This window comes from Haemaphysalis longicornis, unplaced genomic scaffold (genome assembly GCF_048455015.1).
Source record: "Haemaphysalis longicornis isolate Haplotype H1 unplaced genomic scaffold, Haemaphysalis longicornis Haplotype H1 scaffold_1, whole genome shotgun sequence".
In the NCBI taxonomy this organism is placed as follows: Eukaryota; Metazoa; Arthropoda; class Arachnida; order Ixodida; family Ixodidae; genus Haemaphysalis; species Haemaphysalis longicornis.
In genome coordinates, this window is record NW_027526203.1 from 267,802,676 (window position 1) to 267,820,573 (window position 17,898).

The following is a 17,898-nucleotide window of genomic DNA, read 5'->3' on the forward strand; positions in this document are numbered from 1 at the left end:
GCGCTCATATGCACGCGGTGATCGCCCGGGTTCACGACCGATTATGCCAGGGAAAAAAGCGGTTGCTACACTGCCGCTGACTTTGTGTTCTCCTCTGACATCACTTGGAATGGCCGTGCGATAGAAGGTTAGTTAAAAGAGAAACCTCGTTAATGTGCGCCCAGCTAATTTAGTCGTATTAGGTTGGCAAGGATCTACTCCGATCTGTCTGACCGCAGCACTATGCTGTTCTGGGCCCAGTTTTGCTAGCAGCAATTTTGCTAGGACCCCTCTCGCTGGCAATAACCCTGCAGGGTTACTGCTAGCGAGGTCCCGATAAGAATATGCTTGGTGTTGCTTCAAAGTTGCGCACAAACTGTAGTTCTCCAAATCACAAGTAAGAGAGAAATCGCAACCACTACTCGAATCACATTGTACGCGCTATCAAGTTGACCGCGACGGCCAAATGTAGACGCTTTGTCCAACAGATTGGAGCTGCAGGCCAGCTATCCTTGGCAATAGTGAAAGGTAAAGCTAAATGACGCATGTATACTCTTATGCGTGATATTAAAAAAATAGATGTAGTGTTCATCAGTTTGAAACAAAATTGAGGGAGAAAAAAATGAGCGCAACTGATGGAGTACAATCGGAGTACTTTTAACGCAGGAGCCCGCATGTCGCTTGTGGTGTTCCACGTTGGGAGCCGAGGCGGCTCGTTGGAGGCTGTATCTGGAAATCAAGCGAAACATGAAATCGCTTCCGACCATGGCCCACTTCGAGCGCAGTTTCGGGGCCGCGCGACTTGACTGTCGTGTTAGCGCTGTGACAATAATCCTGGAATCGGCTCACAATGGGTGCAAACCGCGCCGCCAAAAGGTCGCCGCGCACCCCTAACCGCCGGGCCCCGCGGCGCCCCCCTCTCGTGAATAGCGTCCGAATGAACTCGCAGAAGAGAGCGCGCTTCCACCAGCTCTCCGGAATCGCGCCATGGGACGCATTGTCGGCGAGTCGAGGCGAAATGATTTATGGAACCCCGGTCGCGGCTCCGAATCTTTGCGCGCAATACATGCGTCCCGAAACGACAGCGCGAGCTCGAAGGAGCAATTTTAGGCACACGAACAGTCACTCGCGTTGTCTGGGCACGTACCAGTCGCTGGTGTGCGTTAGTAGAATAGGCACTGATGGTGACGGCGAACGCGGCTTACGGATTACCCCTCGCTATTTCGCGAAGGATCTACTGTAGAGGGAAAGAGGAGTGCTTGAATCACAATATCGGCACAAGACAGAGTGCCGGTGCCGTTTTCGTTAGTGCGTGCGAAGAATAGAATTATCCTTGCCCGAGCAGGCATGAACGCGTATACGCGGAAGCGACCGCGGAGTATACGTGCAACGGTGGCGTACAACTCCAGAGCTGTGAAGTCCTGCAAATCGGCTGGCCTTTTTATTTTCAGTGGCTGCATTGCCACTGAGCAGTCACCGAAGACGGAATCGTGACAGCGCAGTAACAATAGATAATCATTTGGCTCCAAATAACCCAGCTTTCTTATGCGCTCAAAAAAAGAAAGTAAAGAGGAAAGAAAGAAAGTGTACTCGCATAGATCTTCTTCGGCACATGGCGCCCAAATTAACGACCCCAAGCAGGACAACACTCGCCGAGCGATACTTCCGATCCAGAATGGGCCCTTCTTTGATCGATAGTGTTTCGGGCATATTCGGCAGTCGAGCGCTCTCTTTTTCCCTTCTGTCAGCGCACCCGATAGCGTCTGTTGAAGTAATCGACTTGAATGACACGGAAACGGCCACTTTAATGGCGCACGGAACGCTCTCCTGCATCGGCAATGAAAGGCGAGAAAAAAGCCGCTGCGTCGGCTACACAATGCCGCTATACAGCCGGCGATCCGAGCGGCGTATTCGCCACGGGCTCTCTCTCTCCGGTGGTTTGCTTTCATTCTGCACTTGTCTTTCTGGCGCCAAGTGACGCTTAAAAGTGTGCGGACATTGAGAAATTCTGCTCGAGACAAGATTGACGCGGTATATAAAAATAAAGAAAGCAATGGGAAGAGAAGGGCGACCGCGCTTTAATGGACTTAACGTGCTCCAATCACCAAGCTTAGACGATGTAGAGCGGGCCCCCGCTCTCGCCAAGAAACACGAAACAAAACACACAAAGGCGCCTCCATACGCGCATCTATATTTACATGATTCGCAATCTATATTTGCAAAGTGTGCCACAAACCAACGAAATAACGGAAAAAGGGCCTCTTAGAGAACTTAAAATCAAGAGTGGCGTAATAAATAACAAAACAAGGCACACACACACAAAAAAAGAGAATTATTGTCTTACTTCCTTTACTGCGCCGTGAACTGTATACACCACGGTCATGTGCGCGCTCTCAGTGCGTTTCTTGAGGACTGATTGCAGGTTGCACTTACGCGAACACATTGCGTTCTAACGGACACGCAAGTGCCAACTTACAGGAGGGACTATTGGCGTCATATTGGTTTCCAACAGAGCTATACTGCTTGACTTTCAGGCATGTGTTGCCGTTGGAGCATTAGTTCCTGCCCCATCAACAGGATAAATCTGTCGCACATAGCTAAAGCGCATTGTAATACCTGTGAACGACCGTGATGATGTCACTGGGACAATCGGTCTCATCCCGCATTTGTGTCATTTGAGGAAGACTAGATGGCCATTGAGTTGAGTGCATGTAGTGTATGCGCCGTCGAGGAAGCGGAAGGGGATAAAAGGGATTCACGCAGGACGAGGTTTATCTGTTGGCCGCCAGGTATAGAGAACATGCAGTAACCGACTTTAACTTGTAATTGCCGATTGCGTTCATGTGGGCTTCTGCTCCCTTCCAAAATAGCCTTTTTTTGTTGTTGTTGGCGGGAGGGAAGGGGGGGGTAGGGGGGGAGTCAGAAAATTTTCTCTGCATGAAGCTATTAAAGATTATTTCGCTACGATATATAATTTTCTTTTGTTCATTGATAAGATGAAATATCTGATATAGTTGTATGCATGAAGTTATCAGACGGCAATTTGCTTGAGCACTACGAGAAAAGGTTTTTTTTTTTTTTCGGTTGCGCTCTAGGATGCTACCGACAAGTTATAAGCGTTCAGGGCTTTTCAAGGTGCTCCAGAATAGGCAAAACCGGTAGCCCGTCATTGGTCGCCTGCAATGCCCCTCAGTCCCCTGCGTCGTCCGGTTTTATTTCCCTCTTCTCGTTTCCCCCACCACGATTTCGTCCACGCAACAGGCAATGTGAAACGCGAGAATCGCCCCCGTTTTGTAACGGTTCCTGAGCCGACGTCGACGGTTGCTTATTACCTCGTCAGTAGCTCGGTCGAGCGGTGGACATGCCGACCGTAGGGTATACGCAGGAAAGCGACCGGGCTGCTCCTCCGGTCTTTGCCGAAATGAGCCCCCTTCCGCTTCTATCGCTCGGTTCTCGGGTGCGAAAGGAGACCGCGCTATCGAAATAATGGAACGTTTCATTGGGAGGAAAATTAGAAACTGGCCGGCAGCCGCGCCATTGTCGACAGCGCCATTGTCTCGCCTATGTGGCACGCGCCAGCCACGACGCCCCCTCACTTCCTCAACGCTTCGAGAACAATGGCGGCGCACTCGCTGTGCTAATTCCACATTTACCTGGCCCTCTCGAGCAGTCATCGGATACGACTCGGGACACGGGGCCGACAAATCTTTTCTGCGCTTCCTGCTTTCTTACTGCGCGTGCGGTATCGCTCTTCGCGTTGCCTCGGCAAAATTCAGTTTCTATAGACACTTTCGGGGTTACTCTTGGTGATAGTCAGCGGTTTTTTGGGGCATGGAAGGCCTAAAGCGGAACCGAACTCATCTTCAAATTATCGCGCGTGAGTGCAGGTGCGTGCGCTGCGTGGACATTTGCAGCCAGGGCGTTACGAATAAAATTCTAGCGATGATAACGGTGCGTTTATTAAAACGAACTGCTCCACGTTTTTTCGCTGACTCTGAGCCGTGCGTGGTTTCACATTTCCCTGAGTTAGTTCTCAGTGACGTCGGCAAAACGCCTATAAATTCTCGTTTTTTCCCTACTGCAGAAGGCGTAGGCTTCTGCGGAGGAAATGTAGCACTGTAAAAAGGCTACAACACGCGTTCTGATCAACCAATCTCGAAGAAATTATGTCCCGTTTTCATGCTAGGACTCCCCTCCAAGCGTACCTCATCTCACTTCATTCATCAAAATATAGTAACGAAAACGTAGTTTTGGAAATAATAATATACGACGACTGTGCTTCCGCAAATGTTGCTGCACCCTCACGACCGGAATTCAGGTAGACCGCTCGGAAGTATGATGAATCACAACTTGAAAATGATCGGGTTTTGTATCTCGCAGCTTCTTGGTCATGATCTAGTTCACGGTGGTTGGTGCCCCTGTGACCCTAATTGGCGTTGGGCCGAACACTTAACCTACGCCTCCTGTCAACAGGTTACCCAGCCTCTGAGGCCTCACCTTTCGTACTTTCTGAAGTCTTTTTTTACAATTGATTTTGCACTATTGATTTTGCACTATTGATTGATTGATTGATTGCATTGATTTTGCACTATTCAAAAGTGAACGCATTTTATGCGCGCCAGTACTTTCTGAAGTAGAAGTCAGCCGGATTTTTTGTGCACGTGTTCATCTCATCTTCAGCGAGTAGCGAAGTATATTCTCGCGTTATGCCCTACTTGCTTGGCGATACGAACGCGGGTATGGAGCCGAGTCATAGAATGCAGGGAAAGTGGATACGCCGCAAAGGGGAAAGGATGATGATGACAATGAAATAACACACTGGGAAATATGCAACATCACATCGTAAGCAGTGCTTAGGTGTCCTCGCGATTTCGAATTCCCTTATTTTGCAACCTATTTACGCTTCACTTGTCAGTGAAGTGGCGCTGAGAGCTCGCTATAGGCTGAAGGCCTTCTTTGGTCAGTGAACAAATAGGTTGCTCAGATGGCGCGTGTCAAAGTTGCGCATAGCAGGGAATGCAAAGTGCATGACTGAACTGCATCACCACCGGCCGTGCACCTCGAGTTCTCAGAGCACGATTATGGGCAATTGCAGGGTGGGTGTGCATGATTCTGCAGCAACCAAAAAGCCAAGCAGTAGCATCCCACATCAAGTTGCCATCACGAACCGACAGGAGATAACTTTTTTTATTCTCCTGCTTCTAAAAATAAGAACTTATCTGATGATGATTGTAGAGTTTAACGCGCCGACGCAACGCAGGCGATGAGGCACGCCGTAGTGGAGGGCTCCGGATTAATTTTGACCGCCTGAGGGCGCCTAAATCTCGTACACATGGGCGTTTTTGCTTTTCGCCTCCATCAGAAAAGCGGCCGCCGCGGCCGGAAATCGAACCCGCGTCCTCGTGCTCAGCAGCACAACGCCATAGCCACTGAGCCACCGCGGCGGGCTAAGAACTGGTCTTCTTTTACATCACAGAAGCGTAACTGCGTCTGGCACTCACCTGTACAAAGTATACTTATAGGGCTTGACAAGATTGGGCTGACTGTTTTCTTGGAAAGGAAACAAGCGTGGTTTCTCAACGGAAATGTATAAACATCGCATGAACAAAACGAGATAATGAGCCACAATGAGGAAGGAATAGACTTACTGAATGCACACGAACTATCTAGAAGCAACGAAGATACGTGAAAGCTCATTCTTTCTTCATGTCGATATCGGGCTGTGATCGAACTTTGGCTTGACTTCATGTGATTTTATTTTCTCGGCGAAATAAAGGGGATGCTGAAACTAAAGGCGCAAATGGCCTGACTGAGGCCTCAGCCCCCAATTCACTGTGGCAGCAGCAGAATTAACATTTACAAAGTAGAACACAATAAAAACACCCAGTCGTAAGACATTTCCTGCGCGTTCTACAAAATAATTCATCTACAGATGCAAAGAAAGATCAACGTACACACGCAAACACAATAATTCGCACACTTTAAACACAATGTACTGGGCGCGCAAAAACTGGCGCTGATATGACTCGGGGACGTATCGCTGCTTTAGCTTATAAGTAGTTGGCGTGCTTGAAATCGGGAGCCCCCCACCCCGCAGTTAAACAAATCAAATTAACATTGTTTGTGCCTACAGTGTTGTTTGCGGAGCTTTCACTCACACGTTCGGAATGGAGGCCCAATCCGGCATTGAAAGTTGTTAACTTTGGCGCTGGAAACAGTGCACGGCGCCATGCAGGCGAGAGCCTTGCAGCACGCATCCGAGACACACACTTAACTTCCCCTTCCGCAGCCCGCGTCACGACGCGCCTCCCCCTTGTTCACGCTGCAGTAGTTGCACGAGCCAGCGCACAGTGTGCTGTCGCGGGAATCGCCGTCGTTTGTTCGATGCCTCGCCGCCAAAGTCGCAGGGGATTGTGACGCGCCGCTCGAGAAATCTCCCTGCGGAAACCGCAAACGAATAAAAAATACGGGGGGCAGAAAACCAAAATGGGGGGGAGGGGGAACCACTCGAGAGGTAAGTGTTGGTGGCAGCAGGGAGCCCCCTCCTTGCCTACGAGCCTTTTCACTTGGCGGTGCGGCTAAGCTCATAAGGGAGAGCGCGCGAGCAAAAGGGAGCAAAGCGCGAGGAACGGCGGCACCGGCAGGCACTGTGAAAGCGCGCATACACACTTCCTCAAAGAGGGAAGTTGGCGCAGCGCGGAAAAAGGAAGCCAAGCCTATTGACTCGATACACTGGTCCGCCGCGGTTCGCACAAGCGAGCAACTGCTCCGGCAGCGCCCGGATACTTACCTGTCTACAAAACATTTCGCCAGTCCTCGGAGGTGGCGGCGGTGGTCGAGGCGGCGGCTTGTGGCAGCAAAAGGCGGCAGGGGGGCATCGAAGACGGCGCGAGTTGGGGGAAGGAAGGTGTAAGTGTTGTGATACACACTCGAGCGCCGCCATTGTGCGACGCGTTGGCCCGTGGAAGCGGCGGCCCCCACAATGAAGTAGGAGGTGGAGAATACGAGGAGCAGTTGGGAAGCTGTGAATAAGGGGCCGAGCAAAAAAGTTACTCCAAAAGGGCGGGGGGGGATGTTGAGGAGGATTGTGCCCGTGATAAGCTCCGTACAGGACGGGGCTGGGGGGACGAAGTGGTGGGGTCGGTTGCAAGCGAGTCGTAATTGAAGGTTTCAAAGAGAAAGTCAATGTTGAGGTCCATTGGATCGCAACTCAGCCTCGAGATGAGCGAGTGAGAATGGCGGACCCGGTTCTCGTGTGCTGCGTTTCTCTCTTTTTTTCCTTTAATCCCTTAACTGGGCCCGTTCGGTCCCGTTCGCGGTGCGCCTGTGAAAAGGGCCGGGGTCTCTCCCTGTTGGCGCGAGCCGCGGGAAGCCGTGACTGCAGCTCAGCATGCGTGTATACGGGTTCGATTCTCGGAAGAGCGCGCTCAGCAGGCGACGTCCTCCGACAGACTGTCTGGCGCTGTTCGCTGCACAATGGCCGACAAGACGACGGTCGAGCTGGCAGTTCCGAAGCCCCTTTTGCCGCTGCTGCCGCCGTGTCCTGCCGGCGGCACGCCCCTCTCTGTCTTCGCCAACTCTATTTTTTTCCTTTCCCATCAGTGTTCGCGCCGTTGCCCACTACACACAACAGCGTGACACTCGCGATACATATGGCGCCAACTGGCAGCATTGTGCTCGTTTTATGGCGAAATGGACGCTTGCAGGCGTTAAACTAGTAGGTGGCTGACTTCGCTCCTCGTTTTCATTGTTTTTGTAGCTTTTGTTGCAGAACACGAAACATGTGTTGTTCCGCTGCGCCAGTGCCCTCCGCCTGTGTGCGCACTAACCAAAGCGCGTTTGTCACATGAATGTTTGAACAACACCGCCGTTATTTATCACCCCAAATAAACAACGCAAAAATCTCATGTTTAGGCCGTCTTTGTCGCACCAGCGCGGGAGAAGAATGTTACCATCGACTTAATAGACTCATAATATTCCCTTACGCCTGCTAAACATGCCAAAATGGAAACCCAGAGAAAAGAAATTGAAGGGAGGGTTCGTAATCGGGCAGGGGTTTAAAAACCTTCTGTCGAAAATTGCCACAAGAATACCTGTATGTTCATCATATATATATATATATATATATATATATATGCATACATACATACATACATACACACACACACACACACACACACACGCACGCACACACACGCAAAACTAAAGCAGGCTGCACGGCGTCGAGAAAGAGGTGTTCTAAGGGGGCCGACGGACGTACGTAAAAAGAAAACGAATGGCGAAAATTAAATGGCAACAAAGCGGGCGCTCAGTGCACCGGAGAGAGCCGTAAAGATCGGAAATATGAAGTCAGCGATTCCGGGGAACAAAGGCGAACGACGCACCGCGGTAGTATAAAAGTGGGAGCGCCGGGGGGCCAGTGGTGGCGGCGGCCCAGGGGTCGGTCAGGCAGGATCGGCCGGCCGAGGCAAGGACAGCGATCCGCTGCGAAGCGTGAAATAGATCTGCCAGGATTGCCGGGGACGCCAGCTGACCATTCATAATGACCGTGACGATCTTCCTCCGCTGCCCCCCCAGGTTTCTTCTCGGCTGCGCGAAGGCACCGCCGCGGCCGAAAGAAAGGACACACGCCTGCCGAAACACCGTTATACAAGTGCACATAAATGAAAGGCACAAGTATAGAATAAGAAGTAGCGAAGCGGGAGCGAGACGAGAAAGTCGATTTCAGTGTGCGGTCACTGGTGTCGGAAACCCCAGATCAACGAGATGCTTCGGAGAGAGCGAATACTTCGCTGGACGAAGGAAGGCTGCTCTGGCCTCTCCTGTTTCCTTTCGCCTGGCGGTGCGCTGAATTTGGTCCTTTTCTTTTGGGTGCGTGTGTGTGTGTGTGTTCGAGGGGGAAGGAGCGTTTGCGTTGGAACCGAAGCAATCTCGGACTGGGCGCCGCAGAAAAGGACTTAAGCTGCATGTTGGGCGATCGCAACTTCAACGCCTCCATCTGTGCGAACGACCTGGGGGAAGGGCGCCAGAAGAACTTCGCTGGGTGGGATAGCAGCAGTGGCGCTTTACCTTCTTTTTACGTGTATACGCATTCCTGAAGGTCGCAACACGATACTTCTATAGCGTCGCCAACACTTATAAAGCTCTGAATGATCATGGGCACAAATAGTTTTTCAGTTCATATGGAAAGTGCATTAGCTAAATTTCTCTAAAGGCAGACTACCGTGCCAAACTAACGCAACGCAAGTGCGACGCACGCGAATAGTGTATATGGCGATTATTATGTAAGGCTTTCCAAGCAGGGTTAGCTAGCAAAATAAGAAGCACAGAAGCGGCGATCACAATGCACATCTTTTGCTATGAAGGTATTACCAGCCTAATGAAGATATTGTATTCATTAAAAAGTGCAGCACCCTGCGTTTTTTTAGGGGGGGGGGGAGATGTGGGAGCACAGAGTATCGAGGGAAGTCACATTAATCGGGGATCCTATGATCGGTCCGTGCTTATCAAACGCCATTGTAATGTTGTATTCGAGCTCTGTTCTTTAAACTGGAACGTTAAATTCCTTCGGAGATTTGAGGATGTAGGTTTTACGTTAGGTTACATTTTTGAGCGGTGGCTGCTTTTCAGATGGTAGTGAAAAGCGAAAACGCCTGCGGGTCGAGATTTCGGTGCAGGTTAAAGATCCCCGGGTGGTCAAAATTAATCCGGAGACCTCCACTACGGCAGGCCTCAAAGCCCAAGTGCAGCTTCGGCGCGTTAAATCCAAAAAAGAAGAGTACAACATGCGTTTGTCCTCATGTGATCGATATTCTGCTGGAAGAGTCATGATGCAACTAAAAAGCTGGCAGTTAGCAACGGCAAGCTGGCTTCACTGCAGTAACGTGTTGCTTTAGGTGAAGCGCACCTTTAAAACAATAGGCCCCTTGGCCAAACACTACCGTCGAGTTTAATTCGTTTGTCAAAATAGCTCCACATGGAATAAAATTTAAAGGTATATAGTTTGCTACCTAACAGAAATCACCTCAACGGAATTTAAACAGAGCCTATATCAACAGAGTAAATGGCATACCAGCAAAGAAAACTTTCTTGTTTCAATTCATGTGTTCTTTATTTAGTTACACCGGCAAAAAAAAGTGGTGACTGCTATTTTTTTATTGTACATGTAGTGAGTAGTCGGCCAACACATTTTTATTTGGTTACATTTGTTTTAAATTGAATTTAATTCACGTGGTTTCGTTCCAGCACATGTTTTGCAGGTCCGGATAAGCCCCCCCCCCCCTTCCCTCTTTTTTTTTTTTTTTTTTGTGTCTAGCCATTATAGTTGGACCCGCAAAACCAAGCCACCTTTACAGCGGCAATACAGAATTCCAAACACCGCATTACAGCCTCTGACGAAGTGTGCGGTTGGGGGGAGGTGCATACCGACCAAATGCCTGGCACCTGAGATTTAGTGGTCGCGCCCCCCCGGACGCGGGAGCGCATTTGATGGCAGCTCTTTCGGCCCAAGCACTCTTCCCGGCGCAGGCTAGAAAGGCGTGAACGCTTTTTCGATACGTCGGGCGCAGGCAGCGCGTGCTGCGCGAACCCGGAGCGTGGTGAGTTGGCGGCAGCGCAGGCGCATCGGGCGCGGCCGAGAGGCCCGAGAGAGGCCCCGGACGCGGACCCCGCCGCAGCATCCCTGGACTCCTCTCCCTTCAGGAGCCGGAGGGGGTGTTTCCCGTCGCCGCCCATTGGGCGCGGGGTGCGTGACGAGTGCGGCCACGTCACGAGCTCGGCCCAATGGGTGCGCTCCGGGGCTCGTTGAGCGCTCCGGATGACTCCGTGATTGATTTTTGGCAAGATCGCGCCCGCCGGGTCCGCGAGAGCGGCGGCTATTGGACCAATCCGATTACCCAGTTGTGGCAATTATGAGCGGGTCCCGGCGCGACCAGCCGCGTGCTTGTTGCGGGCAATAATAGCCCGGCCCCGAGCGGCCAGGGACGCCGCTCAGTGACGCGCCCGAGGCGCCAGCGCGGAGCCGTGACGGCCGCTCGACATGGACCTAACCACGGCCTACCGGTACAACGCCACCATGATGGAATACTATTCATGTAAGTGGCCGCTCCCGTGCATGCCGACGACGTGACTCGGTGTCCCCGCGCAGCTGCCTCGGCACGTGCCCCGCCGCTCGCTGTGCACGCGCGCTGACAGCTCGCGTCGGCCACCTGCGCTTGCATGCCGCGAAGGGTCTCGCTCAGCTGCGTCCCGCACGCCGCCGCAGAGCCGCGGCGGGAGGCACGGCGGGCAGGCGGCGGTCGAGGGAAGCCGCGGCCCGCACGGCCAATGGCCGTGGCTCTGCCGCAAACGAAGCGCGATTAAAAATTGACAACACACCCCCTTGCGCCGGCCGGCCGAGGCGGCCCGCGGCGCGAACGGCAGATTCCTCGCCGCGGGCGCGCTCGAATGAAAATGGGGGAAGAAGAAAGTTACCGACATGGTCAGGGAAAGCAATGAACACGCGGGACCATTCGCACGTCGACGCGCCGGACGAAAAGAAAGAGGGACAAAAAAAGTTTTCCGGATGTAACCAGATCAATACTCGTCATCCCCCGAGCGGAGGTGGCTGCGAGGAGGCGGAAGACGAAGCAAGAAAGACCGGCCGGCGCTGCTACGTGTCGCCGGTTCTGGCTTGTTAGCTGCACTTTTCGGGACCCTTAACTCGATTACGGGACACGGCCGCCCCAAAGGGAAGCAGTCGGCGGCCGCCGCGGCAAGGAAGGGGGGGGGGGGGGGGGGGAGCAGCCGGTCACAGTCACGTCCCGCGGTGGCGCGCTCAAACGAAGACGCCTGGTTCCGCATAAAAATCTCCCCCTGAAAGCACCGCAAGACTCCGGTTTCCTAACCTGGTTAAGCACGCCGACGACGCCCACGGGCCTCGAGGTTCGGACTGCGCGGCCGCCGCTCAGAGCAGTCTCCGGCCGCCAGCCGCTCGGTCGCCCTCCCGCCGAGGCACCGTCGCGACGACATCGGCTCGCCAGCGCGACATGGATTTCCTGCCGCTCGCCTACTACAACTACTTGCTCGATGTCCGGCTCAGGCTCGCCAAGCTCGGTACGGCTCACGCTGTGTATGCACGAATGGACATGCATGTTTGACCCCAGGGGCGTGTGTCACGGTGAGAGCCGCTCCTTGTTGCACCCGATTACCACGTGTCGTCAATTGCATCGGACAGAAAAGAAAGCATGAAAATTAGTTCAAACGCTGTTTACTGAAACCCGCACGTGGGTCCAAGTCACTTTGTCACGCTGCTACTAAGGCTGCGTTTCAAAATATTCCGTTTTGGCAGTGTAGTGGCCAGGTGGGGTGTCGCAGCGCTCTTACGCTGACCGCCAGGCACAAACTCCGAAAGATGCGCATGAAAGGCGCCACTTGAGGCCGTCGCTTATGTACGGGGGGCCATTGATAAGCTCAGCCGCATCTCTTGCGCGCTTGCTTTCTCAAAGGAATGCAGGGCAGATTCATCTCGGCCCCCTCCGATTTGCATAGGTTTTTAGATGCGCTTCCGTGTGTTTACATTCACTGCTGCCATCTTTTTCGTACTTTTCTCCTTGTGCGCAATGTTCAAACCCTCCGGAAACAGTACCATGCTGTCTTAATCATACGCTGTTTTCTAAGGGCAAACCTGTGCGTTTTGAAAAACCTTCTCGTTCGAATGCAATGTATCGTGTGTCAACTTTTCGCCGTCGGTATTTAAAGGGGTGAATTGGCGCAAATTAAAGAAAAAAGCACACAAGTCAAATTCGTCGTACAAGGAAAGACGACTGAGAATGGTGTGTCAACCTATAATAGCTGCGGCGCTAGTAACTCAGTGTTAATAGCCGCGACGCTAGTAACACAGTGCTGGTCTCAAGTTTATTTGAAAGAAAATGGCTTTTCTTAATTGTCATTACTGAAGAACTTAAATTTAGCTTGTGCGCGTCAGGCGTCAAACTCAAAACGCTCTTTTGTACTTCGCTTTGAAATCTAGTTTCATCGCACTGAAATCGCATTGTATGGCGCCGTGAGACATGTAGAGTTGAAGATTTAGCTAGGAAAATGTGGCAGAGTTGACAGCATGCGCTATGGTTGCTCGTTGACGCAAGGTGCGTACAAAGTCGTATAAAAAGGTGCTTCTTCCGGTGGGAACAAGCAATATGGGCTAAACAAAAGTCAGTATGTGCTCGACTTCTGTAGGAAAGCTATAGACTGATAGACTGAAACGCCATATGTGCGTTCAGTGTTCCAACCTTTTTACGGAGCGCGTATACGTGGCCGCACGCTTTGTATCGCTTAGGTCTTGTTACATTTTAAAAACAGCGTGGCAACGTGTTAGCTTACTCTGATGATATTGGGCAACATTTTGCATGCCATCAATCAAACAGTATTTGCATTACTCGTTGCTCATCTTTTTTGGTGAAATATATATTTGAATTTTTACTCTGTACTCATACACAGCTGCAAGAATGCTTTCTGGTGGTAACAAGGGCCATCTCATTATGCTCGTGTTAAGGAAATGAAGGGTTAAAGATATCAGACTTTCCCTGTACTCATACACAGCTGCAAGAATGCTTTCTGGTGGTAACAAGGGCCATCTCATTATGCTCGTGTTAAGGAAATGAAGGGTTAAAGATATCAGACTTTCCCTGTACTCATACACAGCTGCAAGAATGCTTTCTGGTGGTAACAAGGGCCATCTCATTATGCTCGTGTTAAGGAAATGAAGGGTTAAAGATATCAGACTTTCCCTGCACTCATACACAGCTGCAAGAATGCTTTCTGGTGGTAACAAGGGCCATCTCATTATGCTCGTGTTAAGGAAATGAAGGGTTAAAGATATCAGACTTTCCCTGTACTCATACACAGCTGCAAGAATGCTTTCTGGTGGTAACAAGGGCCATCTCATTATGCTCGTGTTAAGGAAATGAAGGGTTAAAGATATCAGACTTTCCCTAAGACATTATTGTTCGGTTTAAGACTGTTAGTACATATAATACTCGTCAAGCTTTACCCGCGCGCTTGCGATGTAAAGAAAAAAAGTAAAGTTTCTAAAAAAATGTGCACATTATCTTACGTGCAGCATATCTTCATTGCTCGGAGCCAATTAAATGTCTGTGCGGAAAATAACAGACGATCTGCGGTCGATCAGTAACTATGTGATTTAAATCCTTGGGACCAGGCGTAAACCGAAAGGGGTGAGCATAATTCCCTAGTTGCGCTAGTCGTTTTGTCAGGTCAATGTATAGCTGTCAATAGCATTGACCCAATACGCGCAGTGTTTGCCATCGCATGATAGTTCCTTAGTTACCATTTAATCAGCAATAAGTAGTGCTTGCTCACCACTACACATATCTGTTGTTAAAGCAACGCTCCGACCATCCGGTAGCTATGATAGTTTTCAAATCAAAAATAAATTTAACGATTGTATATAGCACTCGCACAATATTACCCATATCCACGCAGGGTCATTCAACGTGAAAAGCGTGCAATGCCTCTCATCTAACCTCGAAGCTAAGCGTCAGTTTTACATTATATACACTTAACAAACACACGATTGATTTCGTGCGAGATAGTCCCTTGTTCTTAATAATAAACGTGTTGAGCCATCTCTTCGACCACTCGCTCGACACAATCGGGACACTTCTCCAACGCCCAGGGGGCAGGAAAACATCGCTAGTTCCCATTTATTACGAGTTCGTCCCTTCCGCAGGTACTGAACCGATAGGAAAAAGGGGGGGGGGGGGGCATAAACGAGAAAAGAGGGATGAACCTTTTTTTTCCCTTGCACGGTAGTGCAGATTGTTTGCGAGAGAGCCTCGGTCGGTCTGTCGATCCCAATCATTCCTTTCCTCCTCCTCTCTACGTCGTGACGTCACCCGCTCTCTGTGTCCACAAGGGCAGGGGGCTCCTGCTCATACGTGCGACACGCTGTTAGCGCATCTCCGCCGCACGGAACGGCGTACGCACGCACGACGGTTCCGCACCGTCTGCAGAGGCGCATGCGCTACGCACGGCTTCGCGCTTCGCAAAGCGTAACTGCGTCACGTGCCCCCACGCCTCCGAGCAAAGAGCGCGCCGATGACAGCGCCGCTGAAGAGATGAAAATAATGAGGAAACAAAGAGAAACGGGTTCGAGTGACACACGCGAGCCAAGTATACATACATGTGAATGCGAGCGATTTGGGACCTGCACTGATTTCTTTTACCGCTCCCGGCTGGCTGTTTTGGGAGAGACAAATCCTCATGAGCAAGGGCTTCGTTCTAGCCGCCCCAATTTTTATTTTGTTTCGGATGTGGTTTGGCTGAACGAAACAGTGTTCAACTGCATACTTGCCGCTGGCTCATTCAGCCTTACGGATCGCTCTTTAGCGTGACGCTGAGAATTATTCAGCCTATAGAAGGTATGCAAAGAAATTTTAAACCTGATACGATGGTAATTTGGCGTATTACTGCAGCTTCAAACAGAACATATTTAATTAATTGGTTAAAATTAAACTTCACACGTCTTCGTAACAGAGGAAGAAAACAAAAACGGGAAGCCGGGGAAATTTTGATCGCGGAGTTCTACGATTGACCATAAGGTGGAGAAAAATCTCTCTAACGCGCGCAGCTTTTTCTATGCTCGAGGCAGACAATCGGGATTCGGCGATTAAATGATCAAGGATCACATATCATCCGCGTACCCACATAGATTGATTGCATATTTCTAAACAAACAAATCAGCGACGTCGCCTTTGCACGATTACGAAGAAGTCCTATAAGTGTACCTTTCCCGTCGGAAAGACGAAATCCATGTTCATTTTTTTTACAAGCGCTACGCTTCTAAATCCTCTTGCAGGTGAGAGAGAGAGAGAGAGAGAATTAACTTACTTGTGAGCAGGATGATGTTCTTAGGGCCTCCACCCAGTAAGAGCCATCCTTATTCCAAGATGCCTTGGCGCTGGCTGGCCGTCAGGGACACCAGTCGGCACTGTTCCAAGAGCTGACCAGCTGCTCCACCCACTGCTTATAGGTAGGGCTGGGATTAGGGGTAAGAGTACTCCTATACCACGTGGTATAGGGTGCTAGTAACAGGGAAGAAGTTGCAGGTGGCAGGGTATTGGGTGGGGTATATATAGCGCTTAGGAAGGGAGTATGGGGTTATTAATTGGTTTGTAGGCGCCGGAAAGTGGTTCCTCCGTCGCGTGTTAGTTGCAAATGGGGTGGTGGAAAGCGGTCTTTTTTGTAGTGGGCCGAGATTTCGGTGTATGTGTGGAATGGTGCAGCTCGGGTTTCCGAATGTCAGATGAAGTTAACAGTTGATTTAGTAATGCCAAGTCACTCGAAAAATGTTACCCAAGTTAAGCCGACAACGCTCAATATATGTTCGATATGGACCCCAGTACAGGTGTCATCGCCCAGTTGAAATAATTTCATTAATGCAGATAGCATGGTGCACAGTCACTTCATCTGGCACTGCGGTATGTAAACACGTAAGAACAAATAACAGCGGCCACGGTTGGGCAATGCTGTGTTACCCCCACGTTTCCCCCACTTACTGCGCAAGTCTCAGTTTCAGTTTATTTGCATTTCTTACATAGCACAAAGAATATGCAGGGAGAGGGGACAGAAAGCTGATGCAGATTGTGCAGTCGTATGCAGAGTGCACCTTGAAGCGCAGCTTTCCTGACAAAAACACTGATACATCTAGCCACTGATGCAAAAACCCCACTGCTTGTCGCACACGAGCGTACACTTGCCGCCAGCTGTCTCAATATTAAGGCTCACTCTTTTCTTGCCGCTATGAGTGTTATTGGGCTGTATATGCGCAGTAATATTTTTCTGGCGCAATAATATTTATTTTCATTCTTTGTGTCCAGCCAAACTACCCACAGTGTACCACGGGGTGGAAATTAGGGGTTCTTACGAAAGTCCTGGGGGCTACATGGTGCCGTCGCAACCTCCTCGGACGTGAATAAAAAGATGTAATGATACCAGCACCCCTGCTCTAAGAACTGCGCACGCTGGCGAAACGTTGCAGCTGCATGGTTTGTGCTGCCATCCTTCTTGAGTGTCGTAAACTGAGTTTGTCTGAAGACATATTTTAACCAATTTTTTGCTGTAATTAACTGTAATGGAAAGGTTGCTATCGTGGTGGTGACACCGACAACTCCTCTTCGCATTACATCAAGCGATCATCACGTACAAATAAATGTGAATGCGGAAAATAACAATACGCACAAACGAATAGCCCGTCCTTATTGTGCTTAAATGTATTCGTAAACTAACCAAAAAGAAATGAAGGTATGTTCACAGTGGAATAGACATTTCAGCTATAGACTGGCACTTAACACGCGACACAGGTACCGCGTAATACACAACAGTTGTAAAGCATAGTACATCTACCTTTCAGTGCATTTACGCTTCTTTCCCGCCTAGTTAATTCTCTCTCTCTCTCTCTCTCTCTCTCTCTCTCTCTCTCTCTCTCTCTCTCTCTCTCTCTCTCTCTCTCTCTCTCTCTCTCTCTCTCTATCTCCCTCTTGCGCATTGATCTCGTAATTCCCCATTTCGGTAGAACCCGCGAAAGATTTGTTGGACACCCCCGCAGCCCTTTTGCTGCGCTTACCTCGTTGCTATTCAGTGCCTGGCGTAAAAACAGGAGCAGGCTGTTCGTACATAACCGGCTCTGAGAATTGTAATCCACAGAATTTTTTTCTGTGCGCCACAACATTCACGCCCTAATGTGACGTGTGGTGCACACACCAGACGACAAGCAGGTGACAGCCGGCGCCTCGTCGTATGCGGTAACCGTGATACGTGACGCGTCTGAAAGTAGCAACAGCTACAGGCAGCGCAGCGGCGCGCGCGCGCGAAGCCGGAAGACGCCCAAGATGGACGTTGGCCACGACAACGATCGGCCCC

General features: G+C 50.5%; 1 protein-coding gene across 7 annotated transcripts in view; it reads left to right on the forward strand.

Moving 5' to 3' along the window:
* Nucleotides 1-17,898, forward strand: part of Sv (paired box protein shaven) — a 225,328-nt gene that overhangs the window by 120,779 nt on the left and 86,651 nt on the right. The window contains exon 1 of one of the 7 annotated variants that reach the window (XM_077677181.1): nucleotides 10,852-11,072. The exons of the other annotated variants lie outside the window; for them this stretch is intronic. Coding sequence (XP_077533307.1) covers nucleotides 11,018-11,072 — 55 coding nt within the window. The 5' untranslated portion in view covers nucleotides 10,852-11,017. Of the gene's footprint in view, nucleotides 1-10,851; nucleotides 11,073-17,898 lie in introns of those variants that run through there. 7 annotated transcript variants of the gene reach the window in all.